This window comes from Girardinichthys multiradiatus, chromosome 7, assembly GCF_021462225.1.
Source record: "Girardinichthys multiradiatus isolate DD_20200921_A chromosome 7, DD_fGirMul_XY1, whole genome shotgun sequence".
Taxonomy (NCBI): domain Eukaryota; kingdom Metazoa; phylum Chordata; class Actinopteri; order Cyprinodontiformes; family Goodeidae; genus Girardinichthys; species Girardinichthys multiradiatus.
The window spans coordinates 48,121,695-48,141,308 of NC_061800.1; the positions used below are offsets into that span (position 1 = coordinate 48,121,695).

At 41.0% G+C, this 19,614-nt stretch overlaps 1 protein-coding gene across 4 annotated transcripts in view; it reads right to left on the reverse strand.

Annotated features, from left to right (window-relative positions):
* Nucleotides 1–206: 206 nt before the first annotated feature.
* The window catches only part of LOC124871847 (signal transducer and activator of transcription 4-like), a 32,254-nt gene continuing 12,846 nt past the window's right edge, over nt 207–19,614 (reverse strand). Inside the window, exons 3-23 of one of the 4 annotated variants that reach the window (XM_047371455.1) lie at nt 14,752–14,850; nt 14,165–14,257; nt 14,004–14,082; nt 13,776–13,861; nt 13,506–13,657; nt 12,549–12,707; nt 10,681–10,773; nt 10,515–10,574; nt 10,417–10,437; nt 7,921–8,011; nt 7,765–7,806; nt 7,548–7,631; nt 7,367–7,465; nt 6,774–6,909; nt 6,242–6,294; nt 6,001–6,095; nt 3,608–3,744; nt 2,937–3,128; nt 1,493–1,538; nt 953–1,058; nt 207–443 (exon numbers count right to left, since the gene is read on the reverse strand). In XM_047371455.1, the coding sequence (XP_047227411.1) occupies nt 420–443; nt 953–1,058; nt 1,493–1,538; nt 2,937–3,128; nt 3,608–3,744; nt 6,001–6,095; nt 6,242–6,294; nt 6,774–6,909; nt 7,367–7,465; nt 7,548–7,631; nt 7,765–7,806; nt 7,921–8,011; nt 10,417–10,437; nt 10,515–10,574; nt 10,681–10,773; nt 12,549–12,707; nt 13,506–13,657; nt 13,776–13,861; nt 14,004–14,082; nt 14,165–14,257; nt 14,752–14,850 (1,947 nt within the window). In that variant the 3' untranslated portion in view covers nt 207–419. Of the gene's footprint in view, nt 444–952; nt 1,059–1,492; nt 1,539–2,936; nt 3,129–3,607; nt 3,745–6,000; nt 6,096–6,241; nt 6,295–6,773; nt 6,910–7,366; nt 7,466–7,547; nt 7,632–7,764; nt 7,810–7,920; nt 8,015–10,416; nt 10,438–10,514; nt 10,575–10,680; nt 10,774–12,548; nt 12,708–13,505; nt 13,658–13,775; nt 13,862–14,003; nt 14,083–14,164; nt 14,258–14,751; nt 14,851–19,614 lie in introns of all 4 variants that reach the window. The other 3 variants (XM_047371453.1, XM_047371454.1, XM_047371452.1) reach the window with 3 other exon arrangements.

Consider the following 19,614-nt stretch of genomic DNA (forward strand, 5'->3'; position numbering starts at 1 on the left):
CAAGGTCTCACCGAGAATCACGTGATTCCCCAGAAAGCATGACAAGCGTTTACAAGCAGAGTGTGTCACATCACCACGTTTCCTCTCCAGCTGCTACCAAAATAAAAGCTCCAAACTGAGCATTCTGAGAGTGCAGTACTTGTTAATGGCCAGCAGGGGCGCAGGTGTGCGTGAGATGATGTGCCACTACAACACAATAAACAGGCTTCCAGAAATGAGTGAATTTATTTAATAAAAAACGACTTTTTACAGAGAAATTCAGTAATCTGAAGAAGAGCTTGGAGCTCAAACAGCAACAACTTTAAATAAATCAATTAAACAGTTTTTATTTTCTTTTAAATTGAAAAAACATTAAAAATTAATATATATGAAGAGACAGTACGTGTGGAAACATCCTGGTTTTAAGTGTTCATCTCACTTCACTCTGAGTATGGAGAGCTCATCTGTAAACAGAAAGAAAACAAGGCAAACTTATTCAAAGAATATTACAAGAAAATATATAATAAAACGTCTCAAGTCAACTGAAGAAACAGTAAAATGCTCATTTTAAACAATATATAAGAGCTGATAAAAGAAACTAATAATTCATCTTTACTTGAAATTTGCAGAAACCAGCAATGTTTCTAGTCCTGATTTAAAGGAGCCAACAGTTTCTGCACATCTCAGGTTTTCAGGCGGTTTGTTCCACAGCTGTGTGGAAACTAAATGCTGACTCCCTTTGTTTAGTTCTGGTCCTGGGAACACTGAATGAGCAGGACCAGATCACCTCAGGGGTTTCGTACAAACACAAATAGGATTAAAACCTAACACCCATGGATCATGACATATATGCCCAATGGGGGCCAGCGGGGTGGCCCCCATTGGGCCCCCATTGGGCGCCCCCCCCCCGGTCCCCCTACTTTGGATAAAATCTTGGTTAGTCGGGTGGATTCTGTGAGGCAGGGAAACTTACGGTGTCGACGTCAAAGCACAGGTGCTCACTGAGCATATCAAACTCCCCGGGAGTCATCGGGGGCTCTGGAGACGGACAGGAGCGAGGCGTGGAGCTGGCTTCAGACCTGGAACAACAGGTACAAGACAGAGAGAGCGATTTAACTCTAAATTTTACAGACTGAATAGAAAAAACAAGGTTTCTCCACCATCTGTTACCAAGATTACTTCATTTATTGAGATATATTGAAAAATTATGTGAAAGCATTGTGTGTCTGCATGCTCTTCAGCAATCAGAAAAAGCTTTAGGAATTTCTGCAGCCTGCAGCTAATGTGAACTACAATGTCTCTTTTTCTGTCAGTGTTTAATTAGTTAGCTCAAAAAGTCAAAAACATTCTCATGATTTTTGTGGATGTGCTGCAGAGAAGCAGAATATGTTCTCAGTTGAGTGACTCTGTTCAAGGGTCCTTCACCCTTTCACTTCATTACATCTGAAGAGAAAATCAAGGTGCTGTGATGGGGATCCTCACAGGCAACTTCCTGTTTCTGTGGAGAACTCACCGCAGTTCTGAGATGGGGATCAGGGTTGATGGGATGTAGGGATGCACTGAGGATTCAACACACAGAGGACATAGATTAGTGCCAAGATTCAGGCTCAAATGAAAACATTAAAAGCTTGTTTATAGGGATGCACGATATTCCTGCATCGGTATCGGCTGATGTTAGTCGTTTCTTAACATATCGGTATCGGTCCCATAAGTAAAACTGAACCGATATTAATAACTGATGTTAATTTCCATCTTGTTGCTGTTTGTGTTTCTGGAGGGGGAGAAGCTTGGTTATGTGGTATCTGTTTGGTCATGTGACAGTGATGGTGTTGCAGCGCAGGATTGTGGGTAGTTTACCTGAAGCCGAGAAGCACTGTCAGCAGTGTGGTCGATTTTTCACTGTGTTGAAATGGTTGGGAAATATATATGATATCAGTAAATATCAATTATCAGCTATATTAATATTAGATATTGATATCAGCCCAAATTTTCATATCGGTGAATCCCTAGTTGTTAAGTTTTTAAAAAGGGTTGTGTGAAGTACTTCTGAAAAGTTCTGCCTAAAGTAGAACACAGTTTCCTAGTTTGGAAAATAATGGAGGCAAATTAGCCAAGCAGGGATTTACCTCCAACTAGTCTGTAAGCGTCCTAGGATAATATTCTCTTAAAAACAATCAAAGAACCTTTAAATGACACCAGGTTCATGCATGGTTTATGCAAGCGGAATTTCTGGAATCATTTAATTCTCCTAGTTTACATTAAACCTGGAAAATTCTGTGATGCAAAAACACCGAAACATTAAATATTAGTCAATACCATTAAATGTTTAACAACCGACTTTGACGGATGTTCCGCCTTTTTATTGTGTAGAATAAATGGCCCTTTTTATTTAGCCAAAAGTCACATTTGTTCCAATAAAAATGTTTGTATTTTTCCCCCAAATTAAACAAAAAAGTTTAATCCTGAAATTCAGACATAAATTGTTTAAATTTGCGTTGAGCTTAGATGACATACCAGTTGATTGTTGGTATTTAGGTGCTTTAAAACCTCAACTATCACACAATTTGGTTGATTTAAAAATGTCTGCTAAATCATGCATGTCTTGTCAGACCAAAACTATAAAAATGAATACTGGTTAACCTTAAAACACCGAGCTGTGACTAGCTCAGCCACTCTGGCAATGATAAAGCGTCTAAGTCCCACTTTGATTGACAAATATACTTACAGGGACAGTAAAGCAGTGACAATGATACACTTCAAAGCGTCTTGGGACGGACGGACAGACAGATGAAGCCCTGTTCTGAGCATCAGTTTGCTTGACTTGTAGGAAGCCTGATTCTCCAAACTGAAACCGCTCAGACCACTGTCTACCGCTGGTAAAACACTAATTACTCAAATGTACTCTACATAATCCCAATCAAGACAAAACTTTATGAACACAAACTTTACTGTCTTGCCTTTGCTAGGCTGACTGTTGTAGAGTCGTCCGAAGGCCTCGTCTTTGGGGATGTCGGGATACAGGAATTTGAGCGGGTTTTCGGGAACGCCCCCATTTGAAATCACCTTGTAGTCTCGTATGATGTCAGCAAATGGCAGAGCACTCAGGCGATTTTTAGTGTATGGCTCCACAGAGTTGAACTTTACATCTCCTGTTGTGGAAAGTAACCGTTACTAAGACACAAGAACAAGAAAACGGTCTGCCAGACAATGATAAGCTGGACCATGTCACAGGAAACCGCTGAAATAAAAAGCATTTTTAGACCGTAAATCACTGAGATGTTGTCTGTTTCTCAGGCTTTTCATTGGACATTGGCAGCTTTATCACTCAGTCCTGATACCTGACAGAATACCTCATAGAAAAATTCACAGAGCAAAATAAGCAAATTATCAAACAAAAATGAATTTACATTGACTGGACTGAAAAGCAACCAAGGTCCAAAAACAACCACCCTAAAAAGCTGGAGGACAGTTAACTAAGGCCAATAAAAGAAAATTGTTGGATACTTAAAATTTAAGAATATCAGTAATAAAAAAGACTTTGCACAACACTTTTGTGTATTTTTCATAGTTAAGCAGTGAAAACCAGTTATTTAGTGAACTCTGTTTTGTATTGAGCCTCAGAGCTCACCATTGTCACTGTGCTCCACCCAGGTGAAGGTGATTCCTCCCAGGTGACTCTCACTGAAGCGTAACAGGAAGGTACCCGGCTCCCGGTCCTTCAGCAGAGCGCGCTCCATCTCTTTACTCACAAAGCCCATGATGTAGCTGCACAGAGGATGGCAGTCACACACAAGAACAATCACCTTCATTGGGCCGGTTCCCCTTCTGCCGCTCAGGACATCGCTGACGTTTTTACAGTAAAACTATTGTTTGACTTGTGAAGCTGTGAAGTTGCAACTCGCTTTGTTTAGTGTTATTTCTTTGTTAACACCTGAACAATAAAACAAAGCAGAAATAATCTCCTGCATATTGTAGGAAGCTGCAGTTCCTCAACTCAGAAGATAAACGTACCTCTAAAAAGTTGATGTTAATGACATGAAATCAGGTAAAGGTGTACTTTGCCTTACTAATTTCATTAATTAGTAAATAATGTATTAAAGGTTGAGCCTTCTCTAGCTTCATAAACCCTTTGGCTTGTATGACAGTGTTAGTGTCATTATTAGTGTTGCAGAAAGTCTCTGACCAGCATCTTCTAAAGCTAAAGCATGTAGCAATAGGATGAGTTACAAACCAAAATATGATTGGCTGATCCAAATGTCTATCTGGATATGGAGTTTAATGGTCACTTGGGAGACAGTAAACTCTGGCTGGACACAGAGCACAGAAGTTCTCTTTTTCTGAAACAAGCTTGTTTTATACCTAAATGTCATAGAGCAGGCCATCAGACATACAGGGCTTGGCTAAAGTATTCACACCCCTTGAAGTTTTTCACATTGTGTCTCTTTCAGCCACAAACCTGACGTGTTTTATTGGATTTTATGTCACAGACCAACACAAAGTAATTGTAAAGCCATAAAATGGTCTTTAACATTTTTTACAAATGAAAATATAAAAATTGTTTCATGCATTCATTGTTTTTGGTCCCATTTTACTCTGATATCCCCAAATAAAAACCAATGCAACTCAAGGCCTCCAGAGCTCACCTGATCTGAACTGTGTGTCACTTAATCTGCGTCAAAATGCAGCTGCTCTGTTTCTGATCTCAGAGGTTCTTTAGAGAACATTAGAGAACACGTTGTATCATGAAGACCAAGGACCACAGCAGACAGGTCAGAGAGAATGTTCTGGGGAAGGTTAAAGCAGGGTTAGGTTCTACAACAACATCCCAAGCTTTAACATCTCCCAGAGCTCTCATCAATCCACCATCTGGACATGGAGACAGGATGGACCACCTGCAGACCTACCAAGACATGGAGGTCCACCTAAACTGACAGGCTGGGCAAGCAGAGCATTAATAAGCCAAGAGGTCCATGGGAACTCTGGGAGAGCCGCAGAGATCCACAGCTTAGGTGGGAGAATTTGTCCACAGAACAACTTACTAGCTGTGGTGATCTGATCAGAGGAGACCACAGGCAAAAACATGTGTGCCTATGACACTATGTGTGGTAGAAAACAGCCTGAGCTCACTATCCTGTATGATGGTTTACTTCATGCCAAGGGAATGCTTTTCTTCAGCAGAGATCAAGAAGCTGGTCAGAAGAATGGAGCTAAATCCAGGACAATCCTGTAGCAAAACATGTTGTCTTCTCCAGTCTTCTCCAGCCTGGAGAAGACTGGAGACTAGGATGGAGGTTCACCTTCCAGCAGGACAACCACCCTCAACATACAGCCAGAGATACAATGGAATGGTATAGATCAAATGTAAGAATGGCCTAGTCAAAGTCTGGACCTAAATCCCTCTGAGAACCTGTATCAGGACTTGAAAACTGATGTTTCCAGATGTTTTCCATCCAACCTGACTGAACTGGAGCTGTTTAGAAAAAATCTCCTGCAGAAACAGGAGCCGCCCCCCGAGGAAGGAATTAACTCAGTGCACCACACTTTTCAACATTTCTTCCTACAGTTACACACAAATTATGCAGCACTTTGTGTTGGTCGATCACATAAAATCTCAGTGAACTCTACTGAAATGTTTGGCTTTAATGTGACGAAATGTAAAAAGCTTCTAGATGCATGAATACTTTAACAAACCAAAGATAAAATGTTCCATTTATTTCTGGGCCCACTCATCCAGTCCAATTTAATTCTAAAGCACATTTAAAACAACCGACGGTTGGCCAAATGCTTTACTCTCAGAGAATAAGTACAAAGAGTAAATAAAGTAAAAACAGACATAAAACAACATTAGACAAAACAAGAACTCACACAAGAGAACAAACATCTGATGTTGTGTTAAACGGCAGGGAAATAGATCAGTCTTCAAAAATAATTTAAAGCAGACACAGGCGACCCTTAGGGGCCATAAAGCTGATGGAGACTGATGGGTTAAAGAAAGAGAAACTTAGAGACTTTCTGGCCTACTTCTCATTCCAGACTGGTAGCAGGTGCTTCTTGATAAGTTCCAGGATAGAGTCCAGCCACATCCAGAAACTGAACGGCTTTCCAGGAATATTCTCCTTTATGAGGAAAACACACATGGAAACAGATACAGATATGATGATGGTGCCTGACAGAATGGAAATTACAACACAGGTCACAACAGTTGCTTTTCCACTGACTCTGCAACAATGAAGTCACCATGGTACTTTAGGAGGTCACTTACCTTAGCAAACTTGGACCAGGACACTTGATAGTCACCACATGAGGCATGCTGGCCTATAGAAACACATGAAAATGACAGAAATGTCCTCACTAACATACTAAACAAAAAAACCAAACCAGTGGCAGCAGGTGTCCTGCAAAAGTTTGCTAAGACTCTTAAACTTGCTTTATTTGGGAGTTCAAAGACATAACGAATCCAAATTCCCTTACAGTAGTGATAGAGCAAAGACGTGGCTTCCAGCATCAATTAAATTATAGCAGCTTGTTTTAACACAGCAAGGTCATCAGAAAATGATCTTTGCTGTGTTTGCATTAAGAACGACATTCACAGCCTTTCATGATTTCATGTTTTCATAAAGCTGGATCCATCAGGCTTCATGGATAAGCAAAACAGAGTATCATCTGCATAGAATGAAGTAAAAGATATTGAACAGGACTCAGAAGCTGTTCTGAATCACAAGAGCAGTCCTCCACTTTGTTGCCTCATCAGAAACCTTTATATTTTTTCTTGTCATTAAATGGCACAGACGTACCCAGCAGCTTTTCTCCCAGCATATCGAGCTGCTCTTTGTTGAGGCCTCGACCAGCGAAGGTGGAGAACTGCCAGCTGAGGACCTCCGAGAGCTGGCTCCAGTTGGCCCGGGGTGGGCTACCGAAAAATCCCAAGTTCTGTGGGTAAACAAAGACAAAAGGGATGGAGGTTACCAAAGGGTGCAAAATAAAACATCGATATTAGGCTGAGGGAACACCTCTTGGAAACAAACGTTTGCCATTTTCTAGTCTGCTAACATTAAAATAAACAGAATGAGTTTCAAAATTGATGTAATTTTAAGAAAAAATTTTAAAAGTTTAATATTATTGGTAATATTGTGCTTTATGCTTTCCAAAAACTTCAAAAACTTCAAATTACAATGCATCCTATTCAACAACAGGCAGTTTCTATAAATTAGTAATTATAACATAACTTTATTTAATAAACTTGATTGGATCGGACGCTCATAAAACATGAAATAAAATCTACATAACCAGTCATTTGAGGCATGAGTGATTAACTGCTTCTAGTTTTATAATAAACCTTCACATGATGGCATGGAGCATTTTCAGCTTCCTGAGTGTGGCAGCTCACCCTCGGCTCATCAGTCAGGAGGTTATACCACATGACCGAGGCCCAGCCGCCTGGCAGCTGGCTCACGTTGGAGATCACCACCAATGGCAGGGAACAGGTCTGGGAACAGGAAATTATAAACTCAGTGAGCAACAAAAACAGACACTCCAACAACATGAAAATTGGTTTCCCAGCTGCTGACCTCCAGATCGATGGTGAGGCCCTGCACCGTGAAGCAGGCCTCAAAGCTGAGCGAGTGAAGTTCTTCTGTCACAGAGAGCAGACCCTGATAAAAAAACAAAAACCCCCATCAGAATCTGAGCTCACCTAATTCAACAAGATTTAGTGTGCACACCATCACCACAGTGATACTAACACAGAGTCAGGTACTGACAATAATGCTGAGGTACTTCCATTACCTCATTCCCCTTGGTGCCATTGGTGTATTTCTTCTCTTTCAGCTGCTGTAAAACAGAAACTCTGTCAACTTGGAGAAGCTGGTTGAACATTTTAAACATAACTAAATGTGACATTTCCAACTTCTATTGTTCTGGAGTGAATGTTTTTTTTCCTACCAAGTGTCTAAACTCAACAGAGAGGCAGCCGTTGGAATAATCTTCGATGTCCATCACTTTAGTGTTGTTGGTGAGGATGAAAAACTGTCGACTTCTGAGGAGAAAAATTGATGAGCTAAATTTATTCTGAGCATTATCGTTAGTTATTTATTGGAATAATAACTCAATCAAAACACAGAAATCATGTGTAAAAAAAAACAAAACATTTACACTCCTGGGACCCAGCAGCTTGTAGAACCTCCCCAGTACCAGCAACTCTCAGCAGAACCTTTCTGTCTGACTTTATCAGTCTGTCACGTCATTGTGCATTAATCTTGGCTTATTCTTCTTTCCCAGTTTGCTTCAGTTCCATAAAGTAGACAGATGTTAGTTTCTTCACAACTCTCTGTAGCTCCCTCCACAGCATTTCAGTCAGGTTGAGGTCTGCACTTTGACTAGGCCAGTGCAGCAGCTTCATCCCTTATCTTTTTTAGCCTTTCTGTTGTAGATTAGTTTTGGTGTTTGTAATCACAGTTCTGTTGATGACCTGGTTTGGACCAAGCTTCAGATTTTGGACAGATAGACTTACAGAGAGAACATGCTCCATCATACATCAGAGATCTGATTGGTCCACATGTTCCTAACAGAGCACTTTGTTCTCAGACTGCAGGTTTACTGGTGGTTCCTAGAGTCTCTAGAAGTAGAATAGGAGGCAGATCCTTTAGTTATCAGGCTCCTCTCCTGTGGAACCAGCTCCCAGTTTTAGTCCGTGAGGCAGACACCCTGTCTACTTTTAAGGCTAGGATTAAAACTTTCCTTTTTGATAAAGCTTTTAGTTAGAGTGGCTTAGTTTATCCTGAGTTATCTGTGTAGTTATGCTGCTATAGGCTTAGGCTGCTGGAGGACATAATGACCACTTTCACTCTCTCTGCTAGATTCTCACACTACTCTCCAATTTTGCATTATTTGCTGTTATTTCAGCTTTTAACTTTATGTTCTCTCTTTTCTCTTCCTAGAAGCTACACCTGGCCTGACTCTGTGTCTACCTGTGACACCTTTCTGAAGAGGGGCATCGTCCGAGCTTCTGCTGGCAACAACTTAATGCTCACCTTCTACAGATGATCCACATGGCCCTGTCTTTTAGTGTTTAACCCTTTCTCTCTCCTAGACATGGCTACTGACTGAGCTTCTACTGTAACTATCTCTATGTTCTCTCTTTCAGACTCTAACCTTGAAAACTGGCTCAGAGTTTATCTGTTCTTTCTTTCTAGATGAAGCCACTAAAGGAGCTACATCCATTAACATTTACTTTTCCTTCCCATAGAAAGTACTCCTGGATCAGTGCTTCTTTGTTCTCTTTGTGTCTCTGCTCTGTTCTCTCAAACCTCCAGTCGGTCGTGGCAGATGGCCGCTCACACTGGGCCTGGTTCTGGTTCTGCTGGAGGTTTCTTCCTGTTAAAAGGGAGTTTTTCCTCTCCACTGTTGCTACATGCATGCTCAGTATGAGGGATTGCTGCAAAGTCAACACCAGTGACTGTCCACTGTCTCTACATGCTCATCCAGGAGGAGTGAATGCTGCAAGTCACTGACTGGATGCAATCTGCTGGGTTTTCTTAGATAGAAAAACTTTTTATCCAATTTGAATAAATAACTGAATCTGACTGAACTGTTCAATGGTTACGATTAATTGAAATGTATGAACCTGACTGTTGTGAAGAACCTTGAGACGACGTGTGTTGAGAATTGGCACTATATAAATAAAACTGAATTGAATTGAATTGAAATTGAAACATGGTCCACTTAGTGACTGCAAGGTTTCCAGATCCTGTTGCTCCAGAACAAGCCCAAATCATCATCCCCCCACCACTGTGCCTGACATTTCTACTTGGGTCTCATTTGTCCAAAGGACATTGTTTCAGAAGTCTTGTATTCCATTGAAGTGCACCTTCACAAACCCAAGCTGTTCTGCCATAGTCCTTCTAGATAAAAGTGGCTTTTTTCTAATTGTCCTGTCATAACGTTTAACCTGCTAACTGAGGCCTGTACAGCCTGTAATGGAGCTCTTGGGTTTTTGGTAAATTCTCTGAGCTTCACACTCTGACCTTGGGCTGAATCTGCTGGGACATCAGCTGTCTGAGATGTTTCCCTCTTGGGAATCTGCTTTCTTTCTGCAGAATGATGGACTTCAGATAGTTTGAAGATGACCTCATACCCCTTCCCAGATTGATGAGAGGCAACAGTTGCTGCTCTGAGGTTTTGCTGCTGTCTTTCCATCTTGTCGTTGTGCTAACAAACTTAAATGCTGCGGAGTAGCAAACTGATCAAACTCCTGGATTTTAAAATGTTGGTAAATGGCCCTATTAATATTCTAGATTATAAAAGAAGGTATTTAAAGTAACAGAACACATTTATGTATTATAACTAAACTGAACACAAACGCATTACTGATCACATGCAATACATATCACACAGATAAATATCTGTAATCACGTGTAGTTTAATGCTTATTGTACTCACACTCTGCCAGGGGGGAGGTCCCTGCAGAGACAAAACATACAAATTAGTCCTCAGGTTACATGTAAGATAAATAGTGTACAAAACAGACATATTCATACTTATCAAATGTTGTTTTCACTTTTAGCTGATAATCCACTTCAGGAAGTTTGACCAAAAGTCTGCAAGGAATCAGGATAAAAAGAAATAAAATGTTCACTATTTTATTAACATACCAGAATAATGAAACAATTAGAGAATGGCAGGGAAGAGAAAGAATTCAGATACCTGACTTTTGTGGTAAACTGTACTCCAGTCTTGATGATGAGGGGTTTCTGTGGATGTGTGGGCATGCACGGCTGCTTCTCCACCACAAAGGAGCTGAAAACAAACCAGATGGTTGATGATGGACAAGAAATATTTAAAATTATTTTATCTTTACTTTTATTGTAGATGATTTCCCCTGCATCTCAAATGTATTTTTTAATCTCCATAAATCTTTGCTTTTCTGTCTGCAAAAAATCAAAATAAAAAGCCATTTCAGTGAATCATTCCCTGCATTGTCATGTTTTCAGCCCCTCACCGACAGCAAGCCGCGGAGAGATTGAGGTGTTATTTTGTCCCGTTCTTCCACCCAGTACGCCTCAAGCTGTCCAGCTGTACAGAGTCGTCTGCGCCCCATTTCTGGCTCCTAACTTCTTTAACATTTTCTGCAGGGGACAGGTCAGGACTGCAGGTCTGACAGTCCAGCAGCTGTGCCCTCCTCTTCCTCAGCTTTGCCTTTGAGATGTGGTCTTCCTTTGTCTTGGTGAAAAATTAATGGATGTCTCTAGAAAATATGTGATCAGGAAAGCACCAGATTTTGCTTTAAAATATCTGCTGGACATTTCTGCATCAGTGCTGCCACCACAGAAGTGGAAATGAGCTTGGCCAGAAGGACTGATGCAAGCCCATACCATGACACAACCCATCCTGTCACAGAACGGGGCTGCAGGAACATCCAGCCTGTTCTCAGCCTGTTGCTGATGATCATCTGGTTCATCTGGAATACAGGTCCTACCTCAGGGATAACATAAGGCTTGTTTCCTCCAGTGAAGTTTGTGAAAGGAATTTCTTAAGTAAAGCTGGAAGAAAGTTTCCCAAAGTAATCCCGGCTCTGGTTCCATTGGCTGGTGGTGGTGAATGATGGTCCTTTATGTGTTGCCTTCTGACTGTAGAGCGTTTAACATATGGCTTGCTCCATTTAAATTCCTCCAGATTCCCTAAATATTGGTTTGATTATATTGTGTTTTGTTAAGTGGAAATCATGCAAATCCCTTTTTAATGAAGAATATTGATTCTAAGTAGTTCAGACATTTGTCAGAAAACTGAAAATCTTCTGTCCTCCTTTGTGCCAAAATAAGGTTAGAATCATTGGAGTCCCTTCCTTTAAATACATGTCATTTTATTGTGTTTTTTAAACCTATCTGTGGAACCAGGTCCTGATCCAACCTTTCTGAAGTTTAATGAAGACAGAAATATGGAAAATATTGGGCTTATTCTGTCTCTAGTAAAATAACAGTCAATGTAATACATTTTTCCTATTTTCTTTTCAAATGTTTTGCTTTGATTTGTTGCAGTTTTCATCTCTTTATGGAACAAGAGCAAACGATGTTTTTCACACAGATTGAATACTGCTCAGAGGCATAAAAGGTAGGGATACATGATATATCGACATTAACACCGGTTTTGGCCGATCTTAGTGTGTGGTCATGTGGTATCTGTTTGGTCATGTGACAGTGATGGTGAGGCAACACAGGATTGTGGGTAGTTTAACTGAAGCAGAGATGCAATGTCAGTGGTGTGGTTGTTTTTTATGGAGTCTAAAGAGTAGGGAAATATATATAAGTAATATAATATCAGTAAATGTCGGTTATCTGCCATAACAGCAATATTAAAATCTGATATCTATATCAACCCAAATAATAATTTCAGTGCATCCCTAATAAGAACCATGTTTAAAGTGTGATGGAAGAAATATGATCAAATCACATAGCTACTAAATATGACCACTTGCAAACACAGAGACTTGAACTTTTATTTCTACATTATGCTGCTTTAAACAGCATCTTCTGAAATCGTGTGTTAAGGTAGACCATGTTTTGCCACTGAAATACCTCTTGATGAGATGGTAGATGAGGTATTTAACCCGCTCCTCCATCTGAGGTTTTTGTAGCGGTATTGGGTCACTCTCATATGTAACCTTCACAACCAGTTCCCCCAGTTTGTCCAGTTGTCGTTTGATCTGGAAGAGGCTCTGTGCTGTCAGAGTGAACCTGAGAGAGCAGAAGGTTCAGACAGTCATCCAGAAAACAATTTTACCCGACAAGAATGAGAGCAGATGTGACTCTGATGCACCATGGTTGCAAAATCAAATCCAGATCCTGGGTCTTCATAGTGCAAACTAATTATAAAGTATCATTCCCAACAATACAACCGGTTTTTAGACTTTTCAAACATCATTAATTGGAAATTATTGCAGTAACGATGATTCAAATTTCTTATCATGGTAAGAAAGTTTTCACAATAAATGATACGTTAAATGCCCGCCCCTATTATGGTGGTCCTCTAATTAATCTGACAGGACTCACATGTCAAACACAGAAGCAGAACTTTCAATGTCATTTTATAGATGGGAACTTAATGTCACACCACACTGAATTTCACGTAGTTGGGTTTGTTTAAATGGCTTATATTTAAATTAAACATTCAAGATAATGTCTCTGAAAGTAGTGTAAAACTAGCTCCAAAAAATACATCTTAGTCTATTCATACATTACACAAAGTGCACACATATAGTGTTGAGGAAGGACAGTATTGAGTCCTTTCTTCTAGAGTTTGTAGCTTTTAGACAATGATATCACTGATATTTCTCGTTTATTTCACTATATAAACGGGAACCAAATACTTCTTTGTGACAGGCTGTCAGTATTACTGGTAATGAATGTTTTTAAATTTCACAAGTTTTGGTTTTGTTTGCAAAACCGCTGCCTGATGTACATGTTTGCATCCTTGTCCATGATTTTAGCTTGTGCCTGCAGATAGTCCTAGCAGCTGTTTTTGGAGCTCATTACCAACTTTGTAGCTGCTCCAGCCCAGTAAGCATCGGACCACCGATGGCAGCGATCTGCTGCCTGCGTTTCCAGTCCTGCAGCTCAGGTCTGAGCTGAGAGGTAATCAGGTCATCAATTTCTTTGATTACCACATCCATTTTTGACAATATCTCCTAAAAACAATGGAAGATTGGAGGACACAAACTGTTTTTATTCAGGCAGAACAATGAGTCCTTATCTGTAAATATTTAATGTGCTGTGATTTTGTGTCCACGCTTTGCATTAGTATACCTTTCTTTTAAAGTCAAGCCTGTTGAGCATTTCCTGTAGTCTTGTTATTCCCTGTTTTATCATGTCAGAGGTCCTATCTGCCGATTCTGAAAAGAACATGAATGACATAGATTTACAGGGTTTTCTATGTACTGCCCAGATTCTGAAGTCTGGATTCAACTGTGAGTATGGATCATAAGACAGTAAGTAATTTTAATCACTGTGGGTGCAGCTCAGAGCAGCACTCACCTCGTGATTGTAATGTCTTGTAGCAGAAATCAAAATCGTCTTGCATGTCCTCAATGTTCTTCACAGCTTGCTCCATCAACTAAGGATAAACATTTCATATTGTTTATTCAGATATGAAATAGTCCTGACCTGCATCTCAAATGAAAGATGCTTTTAGTTACCTGGACACTGTTTCTGATGATCCCCACTCTGTTGTCCATGTTCTTCTGTCTTTCAAACGCTACAGAGTTCTGCAACGACTGCTCCAGTGCACCCTGTTCAAAAATGTTGCTCTCTTCATTATTTGGCATGTCTTCATTTTTTGGTGCCAAAAACATGTAAGTCTTGATAAAACTAGTATAAATACATCAAGAAAATGTTTTGTTGAGTAAAAGTAGAAAACTTTTCACACCTCTCTGCAACCATGCAGGGATACATAAAACCAGTTTGCTGGATCACAAGAGGAACATCAACAGGATCTGGTGGATTTCTCACACTTTCACCTCAACTCCAGTAATTATAAAGGGTAAGCTCCTAGAAATCATAATCTCATCAAAATACACAAAGAGGTAAAAATCTAACAGCTAGTTTGTGGTTATTGCAACGTTTAATGGGTGCTGAAAATTATTGGTTTCTGACATCATTTATTGGGAATAAAGAGAAAATGATGGGAGAGTACAATACACAGTAGTGTCTTCCTCCCTGGTTCACAAACAGCAACTAAATAAAGAAGCAGAGGGGCTTTCCCATCCAGGCAGATGTGACAAACCTGTTCCTGTGTGCAGGTACTGGACAGGATCCGCCGTTCCTCCCTGAGGCACGTGGAGATAACTCTGGCCATGGCTGTAGGATTGGTCGTGTATTTCCGCTGGAGCCACATTCAGACACAAAAACAGTAGTTTCAAGTTAGAACACAATGTATGAACGTACACAAAGCAGCTGAGGAAGTTATTTACCCATTTAAATCTGATGTGTTGGAGCAGGGACACAGATAAAACCATTGCTCCAGAGAGGATGCTTCTCTTGGAAAGTAGAAATCACAGACTTTGTGATGGCTTAGAAAACGTTTCTCCATAGAAGAACTTCTTCTGTTTATTATAATGATTCCATTCACGGTTAAGTTTAACCAGTCCAAAAGCTTCCCTTGGACTGGATAACTGCCCAAAAATGGCATAAATCTGACAAAATACTGCATTTATTTTTAGGGAAAGGCACTAAAAAGGACGAAGAGCAAAAAGGCAGCTGGTCCTGATGATCTGATGATATATCTGTGGAGGTATGGGTGTCTAGGAGAGACAGCATCCAATAGAGCTTATGATTAGCCTGTTTGATATTCGCCTGTTCGATATAATCGATGGGATTCTAGAGAGCGAGAAGATGACTGAGGAATGGAGGAGAAATGTGCTGGTACCAATTTTCAAGAACAATTGAAATGTGTGCAACTAATAAAGTTGTTATAGGAAAGTGCAGTGGAAGCTAGACTGAGGTCAGTAGTGAGCATCTGTGAGCAGCAGTATGGTTTCTTGCCAAGAAAAAGTTCTACAGGTCCAAAATTTGCTTTGAGGATGTTGGTAGAAAAGTCAGAAAAGTTTAGTGTTGTGTTTTTGTAGATCTAGAGGACGCATATAAGGGTGCCGAGAGAGGAGCTGTGGTATTGTATAAGGAGGTCTGAAGTAGCAAAGAAGAATGTTAGCGTGGAGCAGGACATGTATGAGAGCTGTAAGACAGTGGCGAGGTCTGCTGTAGGTGTCGCAGAGAACTTCAAGGTAGAAGTGGGTCTGTGTCAAGGATCGGCTCTGACCCCCTCATTGTTTGCTGTGGTGATGGACAGGTTGACAGATGAGGTTAGACAGGAACCTCCATGGACTATGATGTTTGCAGATGACATTGTGATGTGGGGGAGAGCAGGGATCAGGTAATGGAAAATGATGGAGGATTGCCCTGGAAAGCAAAGGAATGAAGATTAACTGGAGCAAGACAGAATACATGTGTGTAAATGAGAGGGACCCAAGTGGAGCCGTGAGGTTACAGAGACCTGAGATGGTAATTTAATTCAATTCAATTCAATTCAAAAATACTTTATTAATCCCAAAGGGAAATTAAATGTTGTAGCTCATATCATCCAAGGTTTCTTCAGAGCCGTTGTAGATGCCAATGGCTGTGGGCAGGAAGGATCTCCTGTAGCGTCCGTCTTACAGCAGATCTGAAGAAGCCTCTGACTGAAGACACTCATGTTCTCCATTTCATGAAGAATCCGTTTTTGTACAATGATCTCCAGAGGTTCCAGAGGAGTCCCCAGAACAGAACCATCTTTATCAGCTTGATGAACTTTTTAAGTCCCTGGTTCTGATGCTGCTTCTCCAGCAGATGATGGCAGAAGAGATCATACTCACCACAACAGACTTATAGAAGATATGCAGCATCTTGCTGCAAACACCAAAGGACCTAAGCTTCCTCAAGAAGTACAGTCTGCTCTGTCCCTTCTTGTAGATGGCTTCACAGTTGCATCTCCACTCTAGTCTGTTGTCCAGGTGAACACCGAGGTATTTATACTCCTCCACCACCTCCACTTCTTCTCCCATGATAGAAATAGTTTTTGACTTATTCCTGTTTCTCTTAAAATCTACAATCATCTCCTTTGTTTTAGTCACGTTCAAAATGAGATGATTGTTTCCACACCATGCCACAAAGCGATCCACCACCTTCCTGTACGCAGCTTCTTCTCCATCTCTGATCCACCCCACGACTGCAGAATCATCTGAGTATTTCTGCAGATGACAGGAGTCTGTCTTGTACTGGAAGTCTGAGGTGTACAGAGTGAAGAGGAATGGTGAGAGTACCGTCCCCTGTGGTGCTCCTGTGCTGCTGACTACCTGGTTAGACTCACAACCCTTCAGTCTCACAAACTGTGGTCTGTTTGTCAGGTAGTCTTTGATCCAGGAGATTGTTGAGGCCTCCACCTGAGTCTTCTGGAGTTTCTGACAAAGCAAATCAGGTTGGATTGTATTAAATGCACTGGAGAAATCAAAGAACATGATCCTCACAGTGCTGCTGGCTTTGTCCAGATGACAGTGGGTTTGTTGAAGCAGGTGTATGATGGCATCTTCAACTCCAACTCCACAGCGATAAGCAAACTGAAGGGGGTCCTGATGGTTTACTGTTTGCTTACTCAGGTGGGCCAACAGGAGTCTCTCTAGGACCTTCATGATGTGAGATGTCAGGGCAACAGGTCTATAGTCATTGAGGACTGATGGGTGAGTTTTCTTTGGTACCGGAACAAGACAGGAGGTCTTCCACAACACCGGAACCTTCTTCTGGGCCAGGCTAAGGTTGAAGAGGTGCTGCAGAATCCCAAAGAGCTGCTCTGAACAGGCCTTCAGGACTCTAGGGCTGACATGATCTGGACCTGCAGACTTATTCTGGTTCAGTCTTTCCAGTTGTCTCTTCGTCTGACTTCTTGAGACACACAGGTGGAAGGGGGAGGCAAAGGAAGCATCGGCATCTTCTGATATGGTTGAAGGCAAAGCAGAAGGGTCTAGGGCTGAGGTGGAAAATAAAAAATGTGAGGTGTTACTGGACAGCTGTGGGTCCTGTGGGTCAAATGAAGGTGGAATGTCTGCTTGGCTGTGAGCAGGAGAGGAGGATGTGAAGCTTGTTTCTGAACTGAACCTATTGAAGAATGTGTTCAGTTCATTGGCTCTGTCCAGACCTCCATTGGTCTGATCATCCTTCTGCTTGAAGCCTGTGATCTTCTTCATCCCTGTCCACACATCTCTGATATTGTTTTGCTGTAGCTGCTCTCCAGCTTCTTCTTGTACACCTCCTTGCTGTCTCTTATCTTGACTTTAAGTTGCTTCTGTAAACTCCTCAATAATTCTCTGTCTCCCTCTCTGAAGGCTATTTTTTCTTGTTAAGCAGGTCCTTCAGGTCACTGGTGATCCAAGGTTTGTTATTGAGGAAACATCTCACGGTTCTGGTAGAGCAGCTGACAAACTGTTGAAACGTTGGAAATGTAGCAGAGAGTGAAACATGGTTAAAATCACCAGATATTACCACAAACGCTTTGGGGTGTTGTGCCTGTAGCTTAGCAGCAACTGTATGGGGTTCCATTAATGCCAAAAATATGTATATGTATATGTGTCTATGTATATGTTTATGTGTCTGTGCAAATAGAAAAAAAAGTAAATTTCATAATTGTCAGTAATGGTTGCAAAATGTTTGTAATTTGTGAGATGAGCAGTTTTGGTTGTGGATTTATTTTATTTTTTAAGGAACATATTCTTACAAATGAAGCCTATAGTGACTTTCCCCAACTGTTTTTAATTTATTCCATTGTGGGTTTGCAGAAGTACAGATATGGTAGATATGGTGTCACCTCCATGTTGAAGATCTCTGTTGGGTTTATTGGCGGGGGGGTTGGGATTAACATAAGCACCCAACATGTACATCTAACATATACACTTAACATAAGCACCTAACATATACAGCTTACATAGACACATAGACATGTTGTGGCTGCCATCAGTGGCAGTTATGCATTTTTGGTCATTTTCATAGTTTTAAAATAAATAAGTTAAAGTAACGTGATTCAGGTTTATTAATATCTGAGTGTAATATTGTTGTAAAATGCATATTTAAGGGTTGCATGAATGTTTCAGGGTGGAACCAATGTTTAAGTTGTTGTTGGGTTTAGATTGATTTTTTGGTTGCACGCCATCCTCAGTAGAGGGCAGCATGTTTCTTTTTTGGATAAGACAGATAGACTTGAGGAAGCATGCGGCGAAGTTTCGTGCAGTGAAGGTGTAAAGAAGACGTACTCTGTGAGGTGTTTGGTTGACCCCTTCGGGTTGGTGCGGCCAATGAGGTACAGAATGTTGATATTTTTTTCTCACGGCATCGTTGATGACAAAGTGTCTGATTAAATGCCAGTAAATATCAAGAATGCCTTGTGTCCGTTTATCCACTTGGAGGGAGTCACACACGTGCATAGACACGTAAACATATTTTTGGCACTAATGGAACCCCATATAGCACTGCGCGTTTCCCCACGTAGGGAACAGATGCGCTCTGTTCTGGCCGCTTGTTGTTGCGCTGCGTCATTATGAATGACCCAGCTGCTGATGTTTTTCCCGCTGCTATGTTCTGCTCCTGCTTTTCTAGACTGTTAGTTTGTTAAGCTGTGTCGACAATATTTATAGCACCAGTTTTGTCATCTCAGCCTCCGCCCTGACGAGATTATTTATCCTCCCTGTTCATGTGCGCCGGGCGCCTCTGAGTGCGTATTTACGCATCCCGAAGGCCGGGTTTGAAGTTGTTTTGCGAGCAGATGCTTTATGTTTGTGGTCCGGATCGACCCAGTGAGGCAAAGACTACTCTGCTTCACCTTTAACACACTAGCTTTAAGTTTCACATTTCAATAGCCTTAAAAGACGAAGCCTTTACGAAATAGGACGTTGTTAACATAGTAACCCCAGATTCAATAAGAATAGGCACAGCCCTTTAAGGTCTGGGCTTCACTGGTTCCTAAAGGCTGAAGAAAAACAGCTATTTGGGAGCAGTTGGTCCGGTCTCAACGTCATTTATACTCAGTGAGACCCAGCAGGCAGGTAGCATAGTGGTCAAAATGTAATAA